Genomic DNA, 25,686 nt, shown 5'->3' on the forward strand with positions numbered 1-25,686 from the left:
TTCCAAGACTGATGTCACTTGTATCCAAGGTCCAGTGTTAATTTCTGGGCAAGATTATTCCTCCAATGCTGCTGGATCCTTCCATCAGGAATCACACGTCTGCTTAGCTCTTTTGTGTGTGATTTAAGATATCTCTCTTTAAGTGTGTACGTACTCATTTCTCATTGAATATCTCTCTTGCATAGTGCAAGGTATTCTTCACTTCTGCAAGTTACAAGAATAAGCTTATAATGGGTATGAGTGAAATAGTCACAGGCAACTTTTGCAATGTCACAAATCTGAGTGCACCTGTGGGTTGTTTTAGTTTTAATTTGGCATCTTCAGTGTATTAATTTTAAAACACTGCCCAGATTACAGGCTTCCTTGTAAAATGCCTTTTCCAGAGACTCCTTCCCAGGGATGGGTCTCTGAGGAAAGCGTGTATTCTCCCCAAAGTTCTCTTTCTGCCCTTATAAAAACGTAGCAGCTGTGTTTTGAATCCAATAGGTGAATTACCGTGCTGATTATGAGAAAAATAAGTTGAATTACACACTGCCACAGGATGTGCCTCAGCTGGTGAAGGCCAAGACCAATGCCGAGCTTTTCAGTGAGGTGAGCGCACCACATGGGAAGAATGCAGTGGGGTTGTGTGTAGACGTGAAAATGAAGATTCCGGATGTTACAGCAGGTGGGGGGTAGTCTTTTCCTGAGTGATGTTCATCAAAGGTATCATCGCATAATCATTTTGAGTTTGACCATCTCATGGCACACTGTGGTTCTCTAAGGGTGAATTGGTCATAGCAACTTGACTCTCACGGTATGAGCACTGTGTCACGTGTGTGAACACACACACACCCATCACCACCACCATTATTGTCATCATCCTAGTGACTGCTAACTGGCAGATTTGCTGTGTGGAGGAAATTTAAATCTTAAGAAGAACAATCTTAATCATCCGAGCCTTTCAAAGTCACTAGTGGCTTATGATTAGGCTTCTCATTCTGGATGGGATTTGTGGACAAGGAGAAGAATAAAAAGGATCTTATGAAGGGCCGGGGATTTAGCTCAGTGGTTCTGCTGCCTTCCTCTGAAGCCCAAGGACCCGAGTTCAATCCCCGGTACCAAAACAACAAACAAAAAAACAGAAAGGATCTAATGTTTTTTGAAAGCCAGTTCTTTCCTGGGATAGGTGATGTGAGGTGAGATGTGACAGTTATTCTAATTCCCAGGAAGTATTGTAGAGACACAGTGGGTAACGGGGGCTTTGGTATCTGCTAGGCCTGGGTTCAGATGATGGTGTAACCACTTGTTTTACCTGCCCGATGCTAGGTGAGCTCTTTAATTTCTCCAAGCTTTACAGGCCTGGTGTGATGGTTTGGAGTTGTTGAGTTGGAAACATAAGGAGAGGGCTAGGAAACAGTAAGGTGTTAACCTCATCAATACCATACATCTGTGCTGCACTTTATCAGTTTAGAATTTGTTTTTGTGGACCTCCCGTGTGCTCCAACAGCAACCCTGAGCACAGCAATATGGTATTCCTTGTGTAAAGGGTAAACCGAGGCCCAAAGAGGTAATTACCCCATGTCACATGATTAGGAAATAACAGAGGAGGAACACGTGGGTCCTCTCTGCGTCCTGACCCATTACCATGGCCCCATGTGGCCCAGTGGCTAAGGAACCGATGCACTGTGTTTAGAATTATTATTACCAGTTTGATAATAACAACTAAGGCTCTGGGCCGTACATAGTTGATGAAATCGACTTTGCTTTAAGGAAAAACTTCTTCTACCCTTGGCAGGAATATTATTCGCTTGTGTTTTTGTTTTTCAGGTTAAGTACAAAGAAGGCTGGGAGAAGACAAAGGGGAAAGGATTTGAGATGAAGCTGGATGCCATGTCTCTGTTGGCTGCCAAGGCCTCCGGGGAGCTTGCTAGCAATGTAGGTTTTCTCTCATTAACTCAGAAATGCATAAGGCCTGGCTCCAATCAAATGTTAGTGGTCCTGCTGAAAAAATAATGACTGTTAACATTGTAAACATCACAATACTTTGATCTTTTTCTGGATCCATAGAAGACTGGGAGGTGTTTTTTTTTTTTTTCAGAATTGTTTTATTTGCACTTGTTAAAGCCAGGCCCCTTAGATGGCAAAGTTGCTCCCTCACTCACAGTCGACTTTCTTCTTTCTCTCAAGATTAAATACAAAGAAGAATATGAAAAAACAAAAGGCAAAGCCATAGGAACTACTGACTCAAAGCTTCTGCACTCCCTGCAGGTGGCCAAAATGAGCAGTGAGGTAAATACTTTTTCTTCCTTCTACCGCCAGCCTCTTACTTCTAGTTGTGTGACATTCAAAGTTTTCTCTGGGCCTACTTCCCTGGGAACTACTACCTTTTCATTGACTTCTACCTGCAACTCTTCTTTTCTGGCTCATTACGGGGTTTCTCTGTTTTGCCAAAGCACACGCTTCTTTCAAAGCAGACACAGAGTGTGGCTGTAAAGCTGACAGCCTCTTCTGATCAAGGTGCAAATGTATTTGGCCAAGTTTATTTATGCCATATATCTTCATAAGCAATAACTATGGACAAAATTCTGTATGAGATGCTGGGGCTATAAGTCTGAATACCTCGAATAAGTTCCTCTTGTAAGGGGCTTAACTTTCCTGAGAGACTGTTCCAATCCACTTTCTGTTACCATAACAGAATGCCTGAGGCTGGTAACTTATAAAGAAAAAGGTTTATCCTGGTACACAGTCCTGGAGGCTGGAGGGTCCAAGATTGGGCAGTTGCACATTGCCTATGTTATATCATAATGTGGTGGGAAACAGTGGAAGAGCAAGAGGGTTGGGTTTGAGTAAGAGACAGAACACAAGAGGTGGCCTTGCTCTATGATCAACCATTCTCATAATAACTAATCCAGTCCCCTTGGGGAAAATGAGCCCTAAGAGAAATGATAAAACTTCTGGAGATTGCCCAGCTGGATAAAGGAGGTCAAGTTTAAATGTAGACTTGCCTGGCTCCACGCTCCAAACTTTGTTATTGGGCCTTTTAAAGCCTCTGCAGAAACCACAGTTGAGGCGTCTCCTCCTGGAGCAGCCAGGTAAAGAGGGTTCAGACTGGTGAGAGAAAGACCTCCCAGAGATGAGGGAATATGAAACCACAGCTCCCCAGCTATACTGCCTTATGGGACCTGGATCAGACTTTTGATTACAGATGGTGACCTTGCTCAGAATGCCTCTTGGCTGTAACTAATAAGCTTTGTTTTGGTCCGTTGCAAGGTTGAGTACAAAAAAGGCTTTGAAGAGAGTAAGACCCACTTCCACCTGCCTATGGACATGGTCAACATCAGGCACGCTAAGAAGGCCCAAGCTCTGGCCAGTGACCTGGACTATAGGAAGAAACTGCATGAATATACAGTGCTGCCTGAAGATTTGAGAACTCAGTGGGCCAAGAGAGCCTATGGGCTCCAGAGCGAGGTAAGCCTCACTCTGGGCTGGCTCTTCCCATGTGTCTTGCAGTTAGAAGACCCCGTCTCAGAATGATTTCAATCTGTGCACGAGTCTGTTACATAACTCAGAAGGATGGAGAAGAACCGCTGGAAACGTGCTAGGCCCCAGGCAGAGAGGTGGGGAGGTAGAGCCAAAGCAAAGGAGACGGGACAGTGGAGGACTGGGGCTCAGAGTCATGGTGAAAGTCGAGATGTGTTGGTAATAGTCGAGAGCAAAGGTGAAGCCATTGTAAAGGGTAAGTCAATCTTGTAATTTTAGCAGATTGGTGAAGCAGGTCCTCTGTCAAAAAATAGGAGAAATGCTTTTCTTGGTAAGGCTGTGGTCTATCAGCACTAAGGTAGATCATGCTGCTCTCATTACAAGGTGGGCCCAGTGGCCTCACCTCACAGAAAGAGGTCAGCCTGGCTATAGAGGAGGAGGGAGAAGTTCTTCTGGAGAGACAAATCTGGGACCGAGGTTTTCCTAGCTCTCTGTTCACTGTGTCTTATATGCATGTATGTGTCTGACGAACTCTTGGTGGCTTTTCTTTTGCAGCTACAGTACAAGGCTGACCTGGCATGGATGAAGGGAGTTGGGTGGCTGACTGAGGGGAGTCTCCATCTGGAACAGGCCAAGAAGGCTGGACAGCTGGTTAGTGAGGTAAGCTGAGCCGAGGCCCCTGGCCTCCAGGAGCTCTTAGCCCTCAAGTCAGAGTGGCCTCTCCCTCAGGTCCCCCTCCCTGTCTTGTGTTTGGGATGTGATTTGAAGGGGAGCACTTACTTCCTCACTGTGTGCCTGTAACACACCCTGAAGATAGCAGGAGAGGCGTCTTTCAGAAGTCTACCAATTTACTTTAAGGAGCATGTGCATGCAAGGAATAACTTGTTGTAAAAAGATTATACAGGTTGAACATCCTGCATTTGAAAATATAAAATCCAGAATGCCCCCAAATCCAAAACTTTTGAGCACCAACATGGTGTCATAAATAGAAATTCCGCACCATGAAATTTTGTTTCATGCACCAATTTATTAAAAATATTGCATAAAAGCTGCCTTAGGGCTATATGTATAAGGTGGATTTGAAACAAATGAATTTTGTGTTTGGACTTCAGTCCCATCCTCACCCTAAGATATCTCATTTTGTATGTAAAAATATTATAAAATCTGAAAAAACTCTGCAATCCACAGTACTTTTGGTCTCAAGCATTTTGGATAAAGGATGCTCAACCCATAGTGTTTTCCTTGGGCTAGGGATAGGTGAGTCCTTCTAAAACAGAGAGTGCAGTATTTGGAGGTGAACATTCTTCTTATGCTGTGCATTAAGCTCACTGCAGACTTGGGACAAATGTCCTTCCCGACCCCTTTTCCCTCACACAAAACAAGAATTTGGAACAAGATACTCCCCAAGATCTCTGTGGCCCCAGGCCTGCTCAGCTCTTTGCTCCATGGGAGGCTGGCTCTGGCAGCAGACAGGGGAGGACTTTTGAAGGACATTTCATTTGGAACTGTGACTATTTCCGGAGCTTTGTTTGGGATCTGCAGGAGGGATTCTTGTGCCAGGGCCAGGGAGGCTGAGTCTGGCGTATCTCTCACAAATGATAATAGAAGTGATAAAATAGCCACCGTTTATGGACTGATAATGATGACTCAATCATGGATGTAGCTGATGGACCATTTTGAGTGTGTAGATATACATTTGTATTTATGGGTCATAGGGGTCCCATGTTAGTAGATGTATGATTATCCTATTAATATTCTCATTTTACATATGAGGAAAGTGACTTACTTCAAGCAAGTGGTAGAACTGGGGTCTGTACTCAGCCTGTGTGGCTGAGTGTCCTAGCTTTTGTTCACTGGGCAGTATTGTGTCCCTAAAACATATTTTGTAATTTATTCTTGTGTTTCACTGTACTCACCCTTCTGTCTGACAGATTCATTTAGAATTAGAATATAGTATATAAATAAGGAGGGTAGAGACAAAAGAAAAATTCTTTGGGGTTTCTGTTACTTAGCTTCTCTGAGACTAGCTGAAATTCAGATGGGGCCACAATAGCCCCATGTGCCTTGGATAGATAAGAGAGCACTGGACTGGAGGGGGCGAGGTGGTTGTCCTTCAGCCGCAGGAATGTCAGTTTCTGTCTCATTTTTTTGTGTTGTCTATGAATTCTTAAGCTCCTCCAGGGCCAGGAGGAGAGCAGTTTGTCTCCTTCACCTGCTTTATGTGACAAAATGCATTCTTGGTGCCTCTATAAGTACTTAGAATTTGACCAACTCGAGTCTAGGATGACTGGGAATTTCCAATGGAGGAAAAGCAATGTGACTTTCTTCCTCAGTAAGTGAGGGAATTATCCTGCACAACACAACGGTATGAGGATGAAAATTAGAGTCATTTGAGAGTGTTTTGTTTAGAACTTTTTTTTTCTAGGTTGAAGTTTCCAATGTCCGATCACTGTTTTGGGCTTGGTGGGTGTTTATAACACTCTTGTTGATGGCACTGGGAGTTTTGGTGGCACCAGATGTGAGCTCATCTCTGATCCCCCCACCATGTGATGCTATTGCTTCAAAAAGCCACCCTCAGCAGCCACTTGTCCATCTCCTCTGGCAACTCCAGCAGAAAAACTGGAGATTCTAACCTTCAGGAAAGATAAGAAGTCTCCGTGGGGGGACAGAATTAGCACATTTGAGTATCTGCCAACTAACTTGTGTCTCTGAGTCAGGGACACAGTGAGATTAAGACTTTAGTGATCTGGAAAATGAGAAACTGTGAGCGTGGGTCCTACCTGACCTCTGACCTTCCTGCGGCTCCTGGTCCTCTTTCCTTAGAGCAGACACTTCCCCGATAAAGTTGTGGTGCAACCATAGACAGCGGTGGGTGGTGAAGAACTGAGCGCATGTGGCTAGGACTTGTCTTGCATGGAAAGCATGGTGTCGAAGTCTCTGTTCACCTTGGAGTACAACAGCTTCTGTCGTCTCCAGTGTATGGCCAAAAAAAGAGAGGCTCAGGACCCTTAGCTTAGGTGATGTGCTCACCATGAAGCTAGAGGAGAGGTCTGAACCTCAGTTTCTGTGGTTGTAAAGTTCAAGAGTTCCCCACCTAACTTTCCTATGTTGGAGCTAGATTTATAAAATGAAAATACCCTATTGTGCACAGTGAAATGTGGGACTTGCTGAGAGGAAAAACTGAAGTTCCTGCTCTGTAATAGCAATGAAAACAGCTCCCAGAGCAGGCTGCTTTGGGACTGAGTGTATCTGTTCAAGCTTCAGGAACAGCTAGGACATTCTCCCCAAGGAAGTGCTTGGGCCACAGGAAGTGTGTGTGTGTTCACATTTGTATGGTTGATAGGAGGTGACCCAATCCTAATGATATGGGACCTTTTCCTTGGGGAACAGAAAAGCTACCGGCAGAGAGCAGATGAGCAGAAGTTCACCAGCGTGGCCGACAGCTCCCAGATGGAACATGCCAAGAAGAGCCAGGAGCTGCAGAGCGGGGTGAGTCCTGGGCTGCCCTCTCTTCACCAGGCTGCTGCGTCGTGAGCCCGGGAATCTCCAGGCACAAGAGCAGGTGCTGTCTCGGCATGATCCAGAAACCAAAGAGCCTTGCCCTTAAGGCTGGGCCCAGCTTCCTGTGGACTCCCAGGTGGTTTCTGGGAACTGGACACTGGGTCCTCCTGCCTTACCCATCCACTTCTTCTCCATTTATTAGAGGTAGATGCAGAGCTAACCTTGCTCCCTTTCTGTATACTTTAATCCTTCTTTCTTCTATCTCTCATCCAACACTTTATAATTTTGGAGCCGTCAGAGAATTATCTTGAAGAAAGATGACATTTCCCACGGGGATGTGTGCAGGTCATGCTTATCTGAGCTCGAATATGGGAGGCCGAACAATGAGCTGCCATGTGCATTATATACAGATTCGTGCCCAACGCCAGTCAGTGCCCTTCTTCCTATAATCCTGCCTGGCCCTCCCTAGCTTTCCATCCTAAAGGTCCAGGCATATCTTAAAAAAACCAGTGCTTTCAGCATCACTCAGGGTCAGCAGAAAGGTACTGTTTGGAAATGTGATTCAGGGACTGGAAAAGGGGAAGAGCAAGTGTGCTAAGTTTTCTGTGGGGCAGGAGTTTCCTGCTATCTTTTTGGTCACTGCCTGCTCCCTGGTGGTAGCACCTCTCAGGGCTCCAAGGTTGATTGTAGAGGTGCAGCAGGCAGAGTGGGCATCTCATCTGTCCCACTTGGGAACCCACTGGTGGGGTATTTTTTAATGACCATGGACAAAGTAGATGGCAGTAGCTTGGGGAGGTCAAGGGTATGTCAAGGAAAAGATGTGAAAACAGATACCTTGCAGAGGTTTTCAGATTGGCTCCTGACCTTAATTAAATTTGGTTTGTTGTATTCTGTCATCTAGTGGCTGAGATATGTGTGTGTGTGTGTGTATACAATTGCTTTAATTGTTATTTATGTGGTACAGTGCTATAATTTGATCCATGTATACAATGTGTAATGATCAAATCAGGATAATTAGCCTTTTTATCTCTTCAAACGTTATTGTTTCCATGAGTTGGAAATCTTCTAGCTCTTTTGCTCTAGTTCTTTTGAAACGTGTAATAGATTGTTGCAGATGATAGTGGCCCTATTGTGCTACCTGGCATAGAATACCTTCTCTTCAGCTGTATCGTGGTCCCCCCTACCCACCCTCTTTCTGTTTTCCCTCCTCTCCACCATTCAGCCTCTAGTGGTCTCTATTCTACTTTCTACTTCTGCGTGATCAACTTTTCTGGATTCTCCAAAGGAGTAATATTGCGTAGCATTTATCTCCGTGTGTCTGGCTTATTTTACTTAATGTCCCCCAGTTTCACCCCCGCTGCTGCAATTGCAGTGGCCCTCCCTTCCCCGACCCTCACCCGGCGCCCTCTCCCACCAGGTGGCCTACAAGGCAGGACACAAGCATTCTCTCCACCAGTACGGCATCAGCAAAGATGAGCCTCTCTTCCTCCAGGCCCGAGCCAATGCTGCCCAGCTCAGTGAGGTACGGTAGCGGGGAGTGGGCAGCTGTGGGCTCTCTTCCCTTGTGTCTGGAGCCGCTTGTCACCATGCCCAAATTGCCCATTGGCAGTGTCAGCTGGGGTTCCCCACACGTGGTCTTTCTAAAGCCAGCTCAGCCAGCAGGTCTGGCTCCTTAGCATTGTGTAGGGAAGGGGCATCAATGTTCCTAGCAGCGAGGAGCTGGTGAAGGACTTGAGCCCCTGAAGAGATGATGGGATCGGAGGGGATGGTTATTCTAGGGCTCAGATTTGAGTGATTGCAGAGGGGAGAAGAACTCAGATATGGCTCCAAACTGTCTGGGTTTCACCCTCGGTTCTGCCAAGTAGCAGGTGTGCATCCTTGGACAAATTCTTGACTCTCAGATTTCCTGTTAGTAAAGTGAGGCTAACCCTAGCCCTTCCTGGCTGGGCTTTCAGGGGCCTGCTTCAGGCCAATATGCGGAAGCCTTGGAGGAGTGTGCTCTGGGGTAGCTATTCAGTGTGAAAGCACCCGCAGTCCCATCTACCCTCCCTGTCCAAGGAGGGGCTATTGTTGGCTCTTCCCAGTCAACAACCAGGGCTTTGGGGTCCTCATCTGGAAACAGGGAGGAGAATTGGAGGGAGAAACAGGAGCCGAATTGATTCCCACACAGGCAGCAGAGGGAGTGGGAAGGCCAAGGAAAGTCCCAGTCCTGGAGGCTGTGGGGTGGAGGCAGGAGGAAGGAGGAAAGCAGCTAGAGCTCTGCGGCTGGGCTGTGGACAGTGAGAGCACTGCACAGGTGCTGAATGCAGTGGTGCTGTTCTTCCTTTAGCATGGCTTTGAGGCTTCCATGAAGACTGCTCGTGTTTTTCACAGCTTCTAGAATTTAATTTCTGCTTCTTTTGAGTGAATCCTTATTGTTAAGAGGCCTACACATCAGTGGTATCTAGCTACATGAATCCAGGTTCTCGGTTTCTAGGGAGGAATATAATTGCAGTTTTCCCCCTAAAAAGGTCATGAAAGGGTCTAGAGAGACTCTCTTACATGAGGCAATCTCTTCCCTCCTAAATCCTCCTAGAAACTGTACAGGAGCAGCTGGGAGAACCAGAAGGCAAAAGGCTTTGAGCTGCGTCTCGACTCCTTGACCTTCTTGACGGCCAAAGCCAGGAGGGACCTGGCCAGTGAGGTGAGTCGGCCCCCAGCCTGCTAGAGAGACCCTGGAGCCCTGCTGCTTTAGGGCTGGGAGAGTCTTTCAGCATCTGGGCAAAGTTCCTAGCAATAAACCTAGCAGGTTTGGGGGTTTTATGTGCAAAATTGGGATAATAACAATTACCTCACAACAAGATAATCATGCCAGTGCCTAATGAGTTACTTGCCGCATACTAATCTTCAATAAGTGGTAACTATTATTAGTAGCAAGAATAATAATCCAAGATCCTTGTGTTACCGACAAACTGATGCCCAGATGTATTCTGACTTTCTGTCAAGGCCTGTGCACGGTTAAGGGCATGGCTCAGGCATCAGACCTGGGGTAAAAGCCTGGCTGTCACCTAGTAGCATTATTGTTTGGGGCAAATTGTTTAGTATTTCAGTGTCTAAATTAGCTTGCTAGTAAACCAGTAAGTGCAGATTAGTTATGAAGAGAGGAGATAAATGGACATAAATGAAGTATTTAAGTATCCTGTGCAGCCTGTCAGGAGTCCGATGGGAAGTGGGGAGTTTGGACCATATTGTAAGTCAAACCCCCTCCTACACTGAGAAAGTCTTGCTTCAAAAACAAACAAACAAACAATGCAGAAACAATGAAATCCTAAGAATAATATTCGCTGAGCCAGCGGCTTAGCGATGTGATGGATTTTTATTCAGACCTCAGCTCCCGATGGTGTAGTTAGCTGGTGATAGTTTACAAACCACTCTGCGGCTGTATTTTGAGCGGTCCAGTTTGCCTCGTCTGGCTTGTAGCCACTGGCAGAGTCGAGAGAAGAGCCCAAGTTGCCTAAGGATCACCATAAGGAAAATGTTGAAAATAATGCCGCACAGTGGCAGCGTGTCATAGTTTTCAAAGTGTTTCCACGTTCATTCTTTCTTCTGGCCCTTTTTGCTCTTGGCTTAGTGCTTCATTTTTCTGTTTTGTCCTCCCCCCAGGCAACACGCTCCTTTTACTCCCCGAATTCCGCAAGCTCTTTTCTTAAACAGCAATTGTATTTTGGATATTCTGTGTCTTTTTCATTGCACAACTGGTTTTTATTTGCAGTGTTCTCACTGTTATCTAAAAAGATATTAAGATGGCTTTCATGGAAAACAACAGGCCATTTAAAAGTAAATCAGGAGTTATCCCAGATAGAAAGGAAGTGGAATCTGACTAGAAAATTAGTAGAAGGTTGTTTCTCAAGCTGAGCCTTCAGTTGGTGCAGCCAAAGTGAAAAGGGAATTAATGGGCAATCATTTTATTTTACTGATTGATGAAAAGACATCTATCAGTAGCCCAAACTAATTCTAATAGGATTCTGTCTGAGGGCTTCACTTTAACTCTCCAGCCTGCAGTTTGAACCCTAGCAGCTCCTTCAGGATATCCTTAGGTATTGATGCTCGGTTCCTGCTCTTTAGGTGAAGTACAAAGGAGATTATGAGAGATCCAGAGGGAAACTCATCGGGGCAAAGGATGTACAGGGGGATTCACAAATGAGCCACTCGCTGCAAATGTCCAAGCTGCAGAGCGACCTAGAATACAAGAAGATCTATGAGGACACCAAGTCCCAGTGCCACATCTCCCTGGACATGATCCACCTCGCACATGCCCGCAAGGCTCAGCACTTAGCCACAGACATAGGCTACAGGACGGCATCGCGCCAGTTCACAGCTCTGCCCACTGACATGAAGGTGGAGTGGGCCAAGAGGGCATACGGCTTACAGAGTGATGTAAGCTAAGTGTGTGTGGGCACACATGTGTGCGCATGTATGTGTATGCCTAGTGCTAAAGCTGGCACAAGTCTTTCTCCAAGCCCCTGTGCGACAACAGTTTACATTACTGGATGCCCATTTCTGGATCCCTAATGGAAACACTAGCTTCTGAGTGGTCTCACTTTCATTCAAACTATGTCCATTTAAATCCTGTACAAACAAATGCAATATCATAGAGCCACTTTTCCTTCTTGCAGTTCTTATCTACAGCATGTTTTCTAGGTTACTTTGTACTGCTGGGGGCTATGCTTGTGACATTCCTAGCTTCAGTCAGCTATGGGAGAGCCTGGCTCATAACTCCCCATTTTTTGGGAATGAGCCGCTCGCTTGTGCTCAAACACCTCTTTGTCCTTATGTCCCCCATCCCCAGTTTCTCTTCCTTCCTGTCCTCAGTGGGCTTTTGTACAAGAATGTGGGTGAATGGAAAGGGCAGATCACCTGCAGCCAGACAGTGACACATATGTACATGTACATGTGCATGTGTGAGGCTGTATGTACTGGCTCCCCTTCCGGGCAGAGCTGTTTCATGATAGACTGACGATATGCTTCCTTTAGACAAGTGTCCATTTTAATAGCTTTCCATTAAAACTACTCATTCAGTGTTAAGTAAAGAAATGAGAAATATCCTCCTCTGACCGTGGGAGAAATTCCCTCTGCCAGCTCCCACCTGGGTACGGTTATGAATCCTTTTTTTTTCTCCCCTGCTTGTTATTTTAAGTCAGAGAACTGGTAATGCAGACAAGGAGCACAGGTGTCTTTCCCAGGTAGACTGGGTTTCATAATGAGGGCCAGCGTTGATTTGGCCCCTTCTGCCCCCTCCAAGGTAGGGTTGGGCAGGGTGTAAAACCACCAGCCACAAGAAGGACTCCAGTTAAAGGGGAAATTAATTTACATTTTGGAGCCCTACCTTGTGACTATGCAGAAACGTAAGACAAAAGTGCCATCTGATTTGACTCAGCTGGCACCCAGGGTACAGTGCGAGCTGCTAATAGCTCTTTAAATGTCTGTGCACCAACAATGGCTGGCCTTTTTTTTTTCTTTCTTTCTCCTTTGTCAGAACCAATACAGGGCAGATGTAAAGTGGATGAAAGGCACGGGCTGGGTCGCCACCGGGTCATTAAATGTGGAGCAGGCAAAGAAGGCAGGAGAACTCATTAGCGAGGTGAGGTTTCCTGACAGCGTGTAACTGGCCTGGCTGCATTAGGTGTGCTGCATTTCTGTATAAAATTAAAATAATTTCCACTCAAAAGGCAAAAGAAAAAGGCAAAGCCACATGAAAGGCCTCAAAACCCAGACTAGGGCTGGTAATTAGAGGGAAACCACATACCAAACACACACCAGTAGGGGCCCATAGAGCCCTGGCAAAAACAAAGTGGGTGACAAATGATATTATGAATAATAATGACAATCAAACGGAGCTCAATTGCTACCCACAAATTTACCTTTTTAATGAAGGGACACAAGAGAGATGATGAAAAGATACATTTATTGCACCCAGAGAGCCGTTTTGTGGCTCTATGCACATTTTCTTCCTCTCTTTCTGCCACAGGATAGTTTGTGAATGTTCACGTGGTATCCCAGCACAGTGACATGGTTGGTTCTTTTTTGTGGGTGGGTGTCTCACTTCTACTGTATTTAAATCTTGCTCTGGTCATCCTGACTGGACCCTAAAGCACTACTGCTCATAAAAAGAGAGCCATTTCCTCGTGTTTTAGGACAGTTTCGTTGGGCAGCAATTTTAAAGACCACATCAGGGTTTTTTTTCAGCCTTAGCGTTAGGGACACGCTTGCCAATTCTTTGTTGTGAGGGGCTGCACAGCCCTGGCCTCTGGATGCCAGTAGCTCTCTCAGTTCAATTGTGTCAACTAAAAAGTTCCCAGACCTTGGCAATTGTCCTCTAGAGGGCAGGACTGCCACTGGAGTAGGCAGCCAGCAAGCTGTCCTTGGCTTATGTTCACACAGAGGCCGACTGCTTTCAAACTACTCAAACCTGCCCCCTCTTCATGTCTGTCTGGGTTGGCCTTTGCTCGAAAGGCAAGTGAGCATTTGACTGCGGCAGAGTAGCCTGGTTGTTCTGGACTTTACCGGATAGAGAGGAGCCATAGACCCCTGAAAACCTTAGCTTTAGCATTGAGGCTTCCAGGACCTTGTTTTGAGGAGATTTTCTCACTGAATTCAGTTAAAACAGAGAGACTCCTCTGTTGGCTTTTCGAATGCATCTATTCAGCATTGATATTTTTCCACTGGGTGAACGAACATTCCAGTTAACTGACACATCCCAGACTTAGTTTGGAAAGTGGCCTCAGTCCGGTAGGTCAGTTTTAGGGTCTTTAGATGGTGCCTGGCGCTCATGACTCTGGGATCTCAGTGGAGACAAGCACTGACCTAAACTTTTTGGCTAAATGAAGAAAGGTCCTCTCAGGAGGTGACAGAGACATGCTTAGAGGAATGAGCATTTGGGTTTAAGGATTCATGCTTCCACACTCTTGGTATTGGGCCTACTCACAAAAGGAAATGAAGAATAAAAACTACTGGATGCATAATTGAGGCTTGAATGTGGTTCCTGTGGGTGTCTAAGTCTGGGAGCCAAAGGATCTTTTGGAAACCATTCACCCCACTGTGGTTCTAACTTGCCACCTCATTTTGCAAACTTTCTTTAAAAATTTGCTTATCTGTTTTTTTTTGATGTCTTCACTTCAGACCAGTCCTCAAACTTCAGTAAGTAAGACAAAACATCTTTCAACAGCCTTTCCCTGCATCCTTGTTGTAGGGTGGCATACTTCTGGGTCAGTGTCAAATTGGGCTGATTTTTTAAACCTTTAGAAATCAGCAAACCTCTTCTCTAGAGGATCAGATGTAAATAGTTTCAACCTTGCAAATTATATGGCCTCTTTTGCAACCAGCTGCAAAATGGCCACAGGCAACACGTAGATAAATGAGCAGAGCTGTATTTCAATAAAACTTTATTTACAAAAGACACATAGTGGGCCAGATTTGGCTGTATCTAAGAACTTCTAGCACAGTAGACAAAAATCAAAGTAGATAAATGAAAGGATGTTTATAAAATAAGTTTAATTTGGGGAAACATAAACACTATGGTCCTATATATATATATATATGCCCAACCACTTTGGACCCCTGGAATTGTACTTTGATGAAAAAGGTAATTCTTTAAACATAATTTTCAGAACACTTCAATATTGGGTACCCATGTCTGCCAGCACTTAAATTTTTTGTAATGTTTTTGTTTCAGTGTTTTCCAAACTATGTAATGACTGTTTTTAGTAATAGTATCCTTTTTATTATTGCTGTATTTTAAATAATTAACATATGTGTTAAGTGAGCCCAGCTCTACAGTGACTGGCTTAGTCTGCACTCTGTTAAATGCAGGGCTTTGACTGTGATGATGTCTGTCTGTGCAAGGGAAAGGAAAGCTTCAGTGGATAAATATAACTATGAATGCTCTTTCTTGCTTAAAAAGCCAAACTAAGATGTAAACAACTGCAACATGGTATTTGAAGCCTATAAAAAGAATCCTTTCCTAAGTGTGTATCCTACAGTATTTTACTGGTATGACCTAATTTTGAGATGTTGTCTTTCCACCTGGTAGCAATACTTTAATGTTAATTGACATGAGGTTATTCTTAAATTGAAACAAATATTAACCTGAAGGCACCTAGGATATAAAGATAGAGGAAGCAGAATAATAATTATGTTCACAAATTCACTCTAATCTCAAGCAACCTATGATTTTCTCTTTCAAATGGCATGAAAGAGCAGCACAAAATTCACAGCTTTGATCTTTTCCTGCTCAACAGAAGAAGTACCGTCAGCATCCCGATGCTTTGAAGTTTACCAGTATTAAAGACACTCCGGAGATGGTCCAGGCCAGAATTAGTTATACCCAAGCAGTGGACGTAAGTGATAATGTATATACATTATGACTCCGAGAGTGGGCTCTGCTTTCAACAGCGCGATTGAAGCAGGGGGTGTCTCTGGCTTGCTCCTTCTGTTGTCCTGAGGATGAAGGAGCGCCTTGTCCTTTGTGGGCTCCCCTTAGCAGGGGTGCTTCCTCATTAGGATGCACTTCAGGATGCCAAGTGGGGCTGCACACCCCACTGCCCCGTGATGCTCTTCATCCTTCCCATTTGCATGCCTTGCCCATTTGTCAGCGATGAGGCCTTTTTCCCCTCCTCGCCTTTTGTTTGAAAGCACTGCTGTTAGAACTGGAATATTAGTTGAAATTCTTATTAATTAGGATACTGAAGCTATGCTTTGGGCTTTTTGGGATCCAAGGACAGTAATTGTCTTCTGATTTCCACAGACTTTCAAAATAATTTGGGTTTGATTATAGACATTAATGTGACTCCAAAACCATTTCCCGTATTCCCTTTGTAGTGGGAAACCAAGATTTGACCTTTTGTTCTTCCAACATGAGGTTTGTTAGAGACTAAATGGAATGATGAAGTCTTATAAATATTCACTTGGAAACCTGGATTTGGCTGATTCTACTGTGAGAAGTCCAGGGTCCTTTGTGTAAGGCAGGCCTGGCTTTTAAATATCTTAAAAGTATTCAGTTTACCACAAGCAACATTTACAAACCTTGGGGTCAGGAGCTTCAAAATTCCCCCCTTTGCTTCCGAGCAATACGGCCATGCCTGATTCTGTAGACCCTTAAAACTTGGGTCCCTGTCAGAATAAAAGATGGGATGATTCACAAGTGTAGGGGTTCAGGAATTTATAATTTCTTTTAAATCAAAGTCAAACTGAATTCTGAGAAACGCAGATGGTCAGTTTCCTAGAAGAAAAACAATCCGTGCTTTGTCCTTACCCTAACCAACCCTAGGGGGCACTGCTGTGATGCGTAGAAATTTGAACAAGGCTGATAAAATTGGAGCCTTGTTCGGAAACTTTCTCTGGTGGCTGATGCCAACTCCATGTGTCACTGCCAACTACCGGGATATCAGGCGCCCAAATCACAGTCGTGGGTGAAGCAGAGGACTCCAGACCTGCGCAGGGCATATTTATTAGGGCGAGAATGCGTGAGACGGTGAAGAGGTGAAGCCCGAGGTGGGCGTGGTGAAGCCTTTGCCTGCGCAGCGATTTCTGCATCCAGACTTCCGCTCACAGCCTAGAGTTAATAATGAAATTACACCTTGATAGCTAGACCTCATTTTCTCACTTGACAGTCAGCAGTGTGCTAAGCGCGGGGTGTTCGTGGTGGGGAAACTTTGAGCCTGTCATGTTCTGAGCTAGGAAGCAGACCCAGGAGAGGATGACGTGTGTGTCACCTCGCTGACTGTGAGATCTGGGTGGAGATGAGGTGCCAAGGATCACGTCTCCAGGAGGATGCGGCAGCTGCAGCTCCTCCAATTCCTGGGGTGTAACTTGGCTGGGGGCTGCAGAGGGGAGGCTCTGGGTTTCATGCAGAATCTCTCCCCATCCACAGAGGTTATACAGGGAACAAGGAGAAAACATAAAGCATCATTATACGCAGACCGCCGACCTGCCTGAAGTCCTGCTGGCCAAGCTGAATGCCATGAACCTCAGCGAGGTGAGGCTGCCAGAAGGGCCCCGGTGTCTGTGGTTAGAAGTCAGGACGCTGCCGTGCCTTGTGCCTTGTGCTCAGATGTGCCTGCCCCAGTTCAGTGCACCGTCTTGGAATTCATCATCGCTCTCAACAAGGGGACCGACGCTTTCATTTGCACCGGGCCTTGGAAATGATATAGCTGATCTAGCAGAAGAGTTAAGTTGTTGGGAAGGATGATCAGGGCAAAAATATGTGCCTTGGTACAAAGGGCCTGTGAAGGAGCTGAAATGCGAGCTGATTATATCCAGCGCCTGTGCCAAGGGGAGGCCTGGGGGGTTTAACTCCTCCCATCCCTGCCACTCTCTCTGTTCTTTGACAGAGGCATTTGGCTTTTCTTTATTGTTGATAAAAAGCTATGTAAATGTAGCCTTATGCCTCCTCCTTTGAATCAAGTTGCTGCTCAGAAAAATATGAGTCTGTCTGACTCCAAAGGCCTTGCTTTTAACCTCTCCCCTCTGTGGCTTTACCTACCAAGGGTGGGTGTGAGGCCAGAGCCTCCTCTGTTCATTTGTTCTAGGCCACAGTGATCTCTAACCCCAACTTCAGGGTTGGGATTGGGAAGAGAATCCCCGCAACAAACCAGATTCCCGTTCTGGTAAACTGGAATTTAGGAAGCCACCAGGTGACAGGGAGGCCTTCACTTGTGCATTTTCCCCACCAGACACGTTATAAGGAATCCTGGAGCAAACTTCGAGAGGGGGGATATAAGCTGAGGTTGGATGCCATTCCGTTCCAGGCAGCAAAGGCTTCTGGCGAAATCATAAGTGATGTGAGCATCCGGTGCTGTGACAATGTTTAATCCTAACCAGTTTTCACTCCTTTTGCTTCTAACCCTTGCCTTCTTTTGCCTGTGGATAATATCCTCTCCTCTTCGAACTGCCTGTGTTAGGGCAATCGGATAATAGCCACTGAGAAAGAACATATTTTACAACAAAAAATTCCCTAGCCCAGTGTACAAAGCCAAATGCTGGGTTGTAAACATGGACACTGGGCAGATGAAACGCACCCTCCACCAAGAGTTTCCATAAAGCGAGTCTGTGTGAAGAGACCGCTAACAATGCCTGCACCTTCCTCCAGCCCGGCCCGGCCGCCCAAGTGCTAACACATCCTGCCATTTCATAGCTGAGCCCTTTAGTCATTGGGAGTCTTGCATATGAAAGAATAGACCTTTTGACGACTCCCTCGCGTTTTCTTTTAACTCACCCAGTTACTGTCAAAAGAACAAAACATTTTCGCCCAATACCCACCTCTTCCATTCTGTGTCCCTTGTCCCCGAGCTGTTACTCTCTCTCCTGCTCTCTTTCCCTTTAGTACAAATACAAAGAGGCATTTGAGAAAATGAAAGGACAGATGCTTGGCTCCCGGAGCTTGGAAGATGATCTCAGCCTTGCACATTCAGTGCATGCGACCTCACTGCAGAGTGATGTAAGTGGGAGAAAATGCAATGGGAGCGATGGGGCCGCACCTAGCGGAGCTCCAGGCATGGCCACCTGGTGTTTGGCTTTGTGTCTTCCTCCCTAAATGAGGTTGGATGAGTTGACTCCTTAGTTCCCTTCTGAGCTGAGAATCTTCATTGTTCTGTTTTGTTTTTGGTAGTGGGAACTGAACCCAGGACCTTTACACTAAGCCACAGCCCCTGTCCAATTTTTATTTTTTATTTTGAGACAGGGTCTGTCCAAGTCACTATGTTGCCTGGGCTGGTCTCCTGCCTCAGCCTCCTAGAGTGCTGGGATTACAGGCCTGTGCCACTACACCTGGCTGCATCCTTTGCTTTTGACCCGTGGCTACACCCTGGGGGCCTGTGGGCTGGGTTTGACCTCCAGAGATATCTTGTTGGGTCTGTGCAGTGAGTTAGTAACAAACATTTAAAAATGAAAAATTTTGCATGAGATTCTCATCTGACCAGAAGCTGGATTGGACTCTCGAAGGCTGCAGTTGATCAAAATTGTTCACTGATGGTCCATATGGAAGAGGGCCATGTTCTGCTGGTCATGTAGCCACTCCCTCTTTCCCAATTTCTTGCTTTGCTTATTTGTGCTTCCTGCACAATTACAGGCATCCAGCTCGCCGCCATCCTCTGACTGTCCACTGAGAGCCTCTATCTGCTGGCACATTAAGTGTTCATACACTGTGTCCTTATACATGTGTGAGTTGGCTACTGTCAATGATGAAATCTGTACCCAGCATGTCACAGAGGACTCAGTACTGTCCCGTACAGCATCTCATTGAGCCATCAGACTGTCTTAGGGGCTCCACCTTCTCATCCATCTTCCCTTACTAAGAAGGAGATGGAACTTTGAGTGGCTCTGTTCCTTCCCTGAGGTCCACTGGTGAGGGGCCAGCCCAGGATGCGGATCCAGTTCATCTCTCGTGCTCTTTCCTCAGTTCCACGTGTTCTCTGCTTTGGTTTTCCCTTCTCTGACATCTTTTTTCCTTTCGGTCCTGGGTTGCTGACCTGTGACTGTGAGGCTGGATGTGAATTTGTTCGTAGCCTTGTGCGAGGTAGGGGCGAGGGCAGGATTGGTGGAGGTGGGAGTGAGACATTAGGGCTGAGTGGCTACAGAAGCGGGTGGAGAAGGAGAGAAGAGGAAGGTCTGATGCGTCTGAATCCCGGGTACACTCTGAGTGGGTTTCCCAGACCCTTAAATGGCTTCTCCGAGGAGTGCATGAAGTAGTGATGTGGAACGAACTCCACCCTTCCTCTCAGGGTGCAGGCTGAGTTTTGGGAGCATCATTCATTCAGGACTGGCTCTCCAACACCCACCTCTCCGCTCTTGGCTCCCTGATTGACTAGGAAGTTGTCTCATGCTTTGAGGACGCTCTCCTCACAATAGTGAGGGAAGCGAATCCCTGGGGTCTAATCCTGAATTTAAGTGGACAATGAGGAAAAGATATGACGGATGGAGGGCAGGGTTGCCATGCATTTTTTGCCTCTGAAAAATGGGAAGATCTAAAGCACTGATTAGGGGAATCCTCAGCATTATATCTGTACCTTAAATGTCTGTGTTTTCCCCCTCTGGGACCCAAAACGATGACCTCCAAGAGCTGGGGTGGTGAATGTTGGGGCCTGGTGTCGAGCCCTGCTTGAGGCCAGTCCTGGAAAGAAGGGAGAGTGGTTTCTGCCAGGAATACTCCCCCAGCTGATCTGGGACAATTGTACTGCAGATGTTCTCCCTGATGGTCCCATTGCAAACAGTGGCTTTGAACTGGCTGCTGTTGATCTGTCTGCCCCTCTAGGTGAATTATAAGAAGGGCTTTGAACACTCAAAGGCACTCTTCCATCTGCCGCTGGACATGGTAACCCTGGTGCATGCCAAGAAGGCTCAGACCCTGGCCAGCGACCAGGACTACAGACACCCACTCCCCCAGTACACTTCTTTGGAGGAAGACCTGAGGCTGTGCTGTGCCAAGAAAGCTCATAAGTTGCAGAGCGAGGTAAAGGGGGCTGCCCCGTCCCTTGGGGTCCTTCTCCTTGCAGGTGTGACAGTGTAGGAAGTAGAGATCTGCAAGTTCCTGTGGGTGGTGAAGGCTCCAAGGCCAGGAGTCCTAAGCCCACATTTTCTTTTGAAACACAACCTGCCAGCCCTGAAGCACAGTCACACGCATCCAGTAAGAGCAACCACCATGTAGTGAATATTTCTGCTGAACTGAAAGCATTGTGTGGTCACACATTATCTCATTTAATCCTCACAGTAACTCTGTATCAAGTCGTTATCCTCCATTGTACAGAAAAATTACAGAGGTGCAAAGGAGGCTTGCCCAAGATCACACTGCTACACCTGAGAAATGGGGGTGCTGGCTTTGAACTGAAGGTTCCCTCCAGGTTCATGATTGTTCATGTTCAGGATTTGCCAATGGTTTTGCCTGTGCCTCAGGGGTAACTCTGGGGGCCTCCTGCATTCCTGTCCCTGCTTTGGGGAGGCCTGTGTTGTGTTGGAAGGGCTACTCAGAACCTGCCCCTCCAGTTGACCCAGGTCAGGGAAGGCTGGGAGCTCAGGGAAGTCCTTTCACGGCATCTTTCCACTCCTCTGATGTGTGTGCTGTGCTCTCTGCAGCAGCCAAGCCCGGGAGGCCCTGGAAATACAGAGCTTCCTCAGTCCCGCCTAGGGGCAGTGCGTGTGCCCCATAGACAGCATTGTCCCGCATGGCACATACCTGGCCCCAGCTTGCTGGGCTTGCACGGATCAGATTTGCAGGGAATGAGGTGTGGGGAAGCAGGACACAGCACTGAACCTCTTACCTGATGTGACAGTGCCAGTGAGCCGGGTGCCCATATCTGGGTATCTGTTGTCTTTTGGAGTTTTATGCCTGTGTGCAGTGTTTACTGAATGACACCAACTGTCAGGAACCTGCGAGCAGCTGGAGGAAGGAGGGAGCTGCCAGGCGCTTCGAAGGTCCTTGTCACTTAGCACAGAGCCCTGCTTGCCTGGCCTCACATTGTCATGGCAATTGGAAGGATGCGTGCCCAGAGGGCGCCTCGCTGGCTGAAGGGAGTGAATTGGGGGACCCTTTAAACTGTCATCCCAAATCACTCAGGTACACACACTTGCCCTACCACACAGATTCAGATGGGTCTTTGCCACATTATTTTGGATACGTTTATCAGTTGTGCCTTAACCTATGATTAATTGATGCCTCCCAATGCTGCTGGGTTTTGTTTTAGAAGACCTGTTAAGCCATTTGCACATTTGCACCAAGAAGCCTGACTTCCTAAGCACAATCCACTGCAGTGTTTATTTTTTGGTAGCGCATAATAAAATAAAATCTGTCTTGCTGCTCTGAGGCGAGTGACAGCAGAATTACTTCCTTCTGACCTACCTCTCCCCCCATTGAGGATTTACTAGAAGCATCTGTGTGATTGAAGAGTAGAATAAATCCGAGAGAGGGGCTTGGCCTTGAGTTCTAATTCTGATGTTGGATGCTACGCCAGGAGACCTCTGGCTTCTCTCTGCTTCCTTGTTCTGAGTTTGGCTTTGCTGATTCTCTGTGCTGTTGCTTGTAGAACTTGTACCGCTCAGACCTGAACTTTATGCGAGGTGTTGCCTGTGTTGTCCCAGGCACATTAGAGATTGAAGGAAGAAAGAAAGCATCTGAGCTCATCAGCGAGGTAACTGGGCTTTCTGGAGGGGAACAGGGTGGAGGGGATGTTGCAGTCAGTCTGTCTTCTGCTAAAACCTGCTGCAGGTTAAGTTGTTGGCAGCAGGAACTCACTACCTTCCCGCTTGTCCGGCTTCTTTTCTTACTAGCGTCTCCACTCATGTCAGGAGCCAACATAGCTTTATGGATATCAAGTCTGTTGCTCTGTTAATGTGCCTTCTAAGACGCCCTTTCCTTATGTTCCTTGGAAGAGGGGCTCTGTGGTACAATGCAAAACAGATGGGCTTTGGAGGTAGGGATGGAAATCCCAGACCAGTACTCATTTGCTGTGTGACCTGAAGCCTGTGACCTGCCTTCTCTGAGCCTCAGCTTCTTAATTAGTCAAATGGGGATGCTCGTGCCTTCCTCATTTAATTTTTGTGAGGATTTCCACTCATAGAAGCACTGTTCTTCTGTGGCAACTGTACATGAAGTGGTTGCTAGATGCTTGGTGATCATTTCTTGGTAGAAATATGAAAGTCTTGGAATACTGAGCTTGCTGCCCTCCTGGGGAAACTCCCTGGAGAGAGTGATAAGGGTAATATTCATGGTATGGCAAGGACAGAAGGGCGCAACAGGAGCCGGAGAGCTCCGGGGGTCCAACACACCCTTGCTCGGGTCTCCTGATGCTCTAGTGTTTGAGGAAGTGGCTAAAGCTGAGGTTTCTAAAGCTCCTGGTGCATCAGAACCCTGTTTGGAGCGTGAAAACCCCCACAGAGGCCTGGGCTCCTTAGGCGGTGCTCAGAATCCTCGCCTCTTAGGGAACGGGATGCAGGCACGTGTATTGTTTGAAGCCTGTGTTTGGGGCACACTCTCGGGCCAGGGGCAAACCATCAGCGTAAAAGCTGCATCCCCTGCCATGGCGAAGGCCTCGCTCTCCCTCTCCCACCTGTGAGCAACTCCTGCCATCCACCGTCCTCCCCTCCTCCCTGCTACTCCAGCTCACTGAGTGCAGAAGTCACAGGGCAGGTGACCAACTGCACTCTGGAGCCCTAGTCTGGCAGTTTGTGCAAAACGAGGCTCTAACTAATACTCAGCTGGCTCTCCTCGGGGTTTACACCTTATGGAGCCATCTTGTTTCTCTCCATGTGTGAATTCAGAGTAAATACCGGCAGCATCCTGGCTCTTTCAAGTACACGGCTGTGACGGATACCCCCAACCTCCTTCATGCAAAGTTCAGCAACCAGATTACCAATGAGGTAAAAATGTGCTGGTGGCTTTTCAGAAACTGCTAGATTGTTAACAGTACATGTGAATGCTTATGGGCTGGAAGGAGGGGGTCAGATGTGAGTGGTCGCTTGGAGGTTTGGTAAGAAAAGCATTGAGAAGGCCCGGTCTTACCCTTCTAGACATGGGCCATCTCCGTTAGTGCCCGTGGGAGCTACTGGATATGCCCAGGCTCCTTACCCTGGAGCTACAGAAACCAGAGTCATTTAAGGACAGCTTCAGATGATCCACACTAAAGTCTGAGAAGTTACAGTGCATCGTTCATTTATTCTACCTAGGTGAATATTGGTCGACCAATCTTATCTTGTCATCCTGATGGTCCTTATCAGCAGGACTGATTTGTAGCTCTCCCGGGACAGTTTACAGTGTGGCATTTGTCAGGTTGACACTGGATCCCCCACCTCTTCTCACTGTGTATACCCAAGTCGCACTCTAGCAGCAGAGGGGAGATGTAGGGAAGGAATCTCCTCCATAGTCAGCTGTCCTGCCCCATCAGTTCAACTTCTTGCAGTTGCTCAGCTACGGGCTTGAAAGAGGTGAGCTGAGCACAGATTTAAATGGTAAATCATCTTCAGTTTCTAAGATTCTCCTGACTCTAACTATCAGAAGTCAGATGAGATTTGGCTATTTCTACTCTTCACTCCCACATTCATCCCAGGTCAGAGTAAGAAGTGGCAGCGGAGTAAAAAGAAGTCCAAAGAGGTAGAGGTGCAGGATCTTAAACATGGATTTTATCAGTCTTCAATCCTTTTCAATCCTCTCTTGACTCCTTTGTGCTGTGAGGCAATGATGACCTTTAAGAGGGAGGGCCCTGGCCTTGGAGGAGAATTAAGCAAACCCAGACCCAGTTCTAATCATGAAGAGTGGACAAGAGAGCCAGGGGAGCCCTGGCCTGAGTCCACTCACACAAAGGGTTCTGGGGCATTAGGAGAGGATGCAGATCAGGACTGGGCTCCTCCCTACTGCCAGGCAGGGATGCTGCTACATTTCCCAGGTCCAGCATTGTCTTGTACTGAGTCCTCAAGGACAGGGTCAGATGAAGTGAGGAATTCAGTGAATAGTATTCTTAAGTGTATTTGTCATCCCTCAGCCTATTATTTTGCAAAGCAAATTGCAGTGGTTTTTATTTTTTTCACTCCATTGGAGTCTTGGAGAGTGTCTTTATTGAAAGAAACCTCTTCCCTGAGGCAACGGTGTACCTGGGCCTCTGGAATGCCCCTTCCTACCTTGCTTCCCAGCTACAAAGGAGGGCCTCCCCGCACTGCAGAAATGCACAGCGCTGACCTCCTTGCCTTTTTGTTTTGGGTACAGCGCCTCTATAGAGCAGCTGGAGAGGATGCAAGACACCAGTACACCACGACCCTGGGTCTGCCTGAGTTCGTCCGAGCAAAAACAAATGCAGCCAATCTGAGCGATGTAAGCCCTTCTTGCTACTGAAGTTCAAGCGTGCTCCAAAGCGGTGCGTGTTGTGTCTGTGATCTGGTGGCCAGCTTGCCGGCATTCAAGAGCTGTTTAAAATGTGTGTGCTAGATGCCCACGTTAAATCCACAGACCTTTTCACAGAAGCATTACATGCATCCGTGTGCTTGGAGGCTACCACGGGGTGTGTGCTAATGAGGTTTTTCTCTGCAAAAGAGAAAGCTTTTGCTCGTCAGAGATCGATTCTGGAACACCGTGCTGTGAATGAAAGCGGAAGCCTCTGTTCACTGATTTGTGTAATTTCTTTTTAAAGATGTACATGTGTTCCCACTTTAGGCAAAATACAAGGAGTCTTGGCGTAATCTTCGTGCTCAAGGCTACAAGCTGACAGTAGACGCTCTCCCCTTCCAGGCTGCGCGGGCCTCGGGAGATATAGCCAGCGATGTGAGTGGAATGCTCTGACCTCCGTCTTGCCTAATATCTGTTAACTCCATGTAAAACAACGTCTACAGCTGATTTGCTTGAATTAGAGCAAATCTATAACCATGTGAGACAGGATGTCACCTGCAGAATATATTAGTTATGAATGAGATCCTTTGACAGAGGGAGGGAGAGAAAGGCTCTGTTAATAACGGGCAAAATTCAGCAAAGGTCCTCAGCAGGAGGGAGTTGAGGGTTTGTTTCAGATGGGAAAGTCTAGGCAGCAGTCCCCTGGAATGCTTGAGCAGCCAGTTTTGAAACTCCAACCCAGTGAGGAGAGGGCTGGGCTGGGAGTTGCTGGGCATTGGCATGCACTTCCCCGAAGCTCCCTGTATTTTCCCGCATCTATGCTGAGCTTCGCCTTTCAGCCAATCCCCTGATAGCATTCATAGCTTTGGGATGTGAAGGTGACA

At 46.8% G+C, this 25,686-nt stretch overlaps 1 protein-coding gene across 1 annotated transcript in view; it reads left to right on the forward strand.

Annotated features, from left to right (window-relative positions):
• Positions 1–25,686, forward strand: part of Nrap (nebulin related anchoring protein) — a 67,619-nt gene that overhangs the window by 26,453 nt on the left and 15,480 nt on the right. The window contains exons 17-35 of the mRNA XM_019209015.1: positions 487–591; positions 1,810–1,917; positions 2,170–2,271; positions 3,253–3,450; positions 4,018–4,122; positions 6,853–6,951; positions 8,381–8,485; positions 9,539–9,646; positions 11,068–11,379; positions 12,479–12,583; positions 15,240–15,338; positions 16,871–16,975; positions 17,673–17,780; positions 18,323–18,436; positions 20,249–20,446; positions 22,014–22,118; positions 23,248–23,346; positions 24,686–24,790; positions 25,130–25,237. Coding sequence (XP_019064560.1) covers positions 487–591; positions 1,810–1,917; positions 2,170–2,271; positions 3,253–3,450; positions 4,018–4,122; positions 6,853–6,951; positions 8,381–8,485; positions 9,539–9,646; positions 11,068–11,379; positions 12,479–12,583; positions 15,240–15,338; positions 16,871–16,975; positions 17,673–17,780; positions 18,323–18,436; positions 20,249–20,446; positions 22,014–22,118; positions 23,248–23,346; positions 24,686–24,790; positions 25,130–25,237 — 2,388 coding nt within the window. The remainder of the gene's footprint in view (positions 1–486; positions 592–1,809; positions 1,918–2,169; positions 2,272–3,252; positions 3,451–4,017; positions 4,123–6,852; positions 6,952–8,380; positions 8,486–9,538; positions 9,647–11,067; positions 11,380–12,478; positions 12,584–15,239; positions 15,339–16,870; positions 16,976–17,672; positions 17,781–18,322; positions 18,437–20,248; positions 20,447–22,013; positions 22,119–23,247; positions 23,347–24,685; positions 24,791–25,129; positions 25,238–25,686) is intronic.

Source organism: Fukomys damarensis, unplaced genomic scaffold, assembly GCF_012274545.1.
Source record: "Fukomys damarensis isolate Sample0158 unplaced genomic scaffold, DMR_v1.0_HiC HiC_scaffold_8, whole genome shotgun sequence".
Classification (NCBI taxonomy): domain Eukaryota; kingdom Metazoa; phylum Chordata; class Mammalia; order Rodentia; family Bathyergidae; genus Fukomys; species Fukomys damarensis.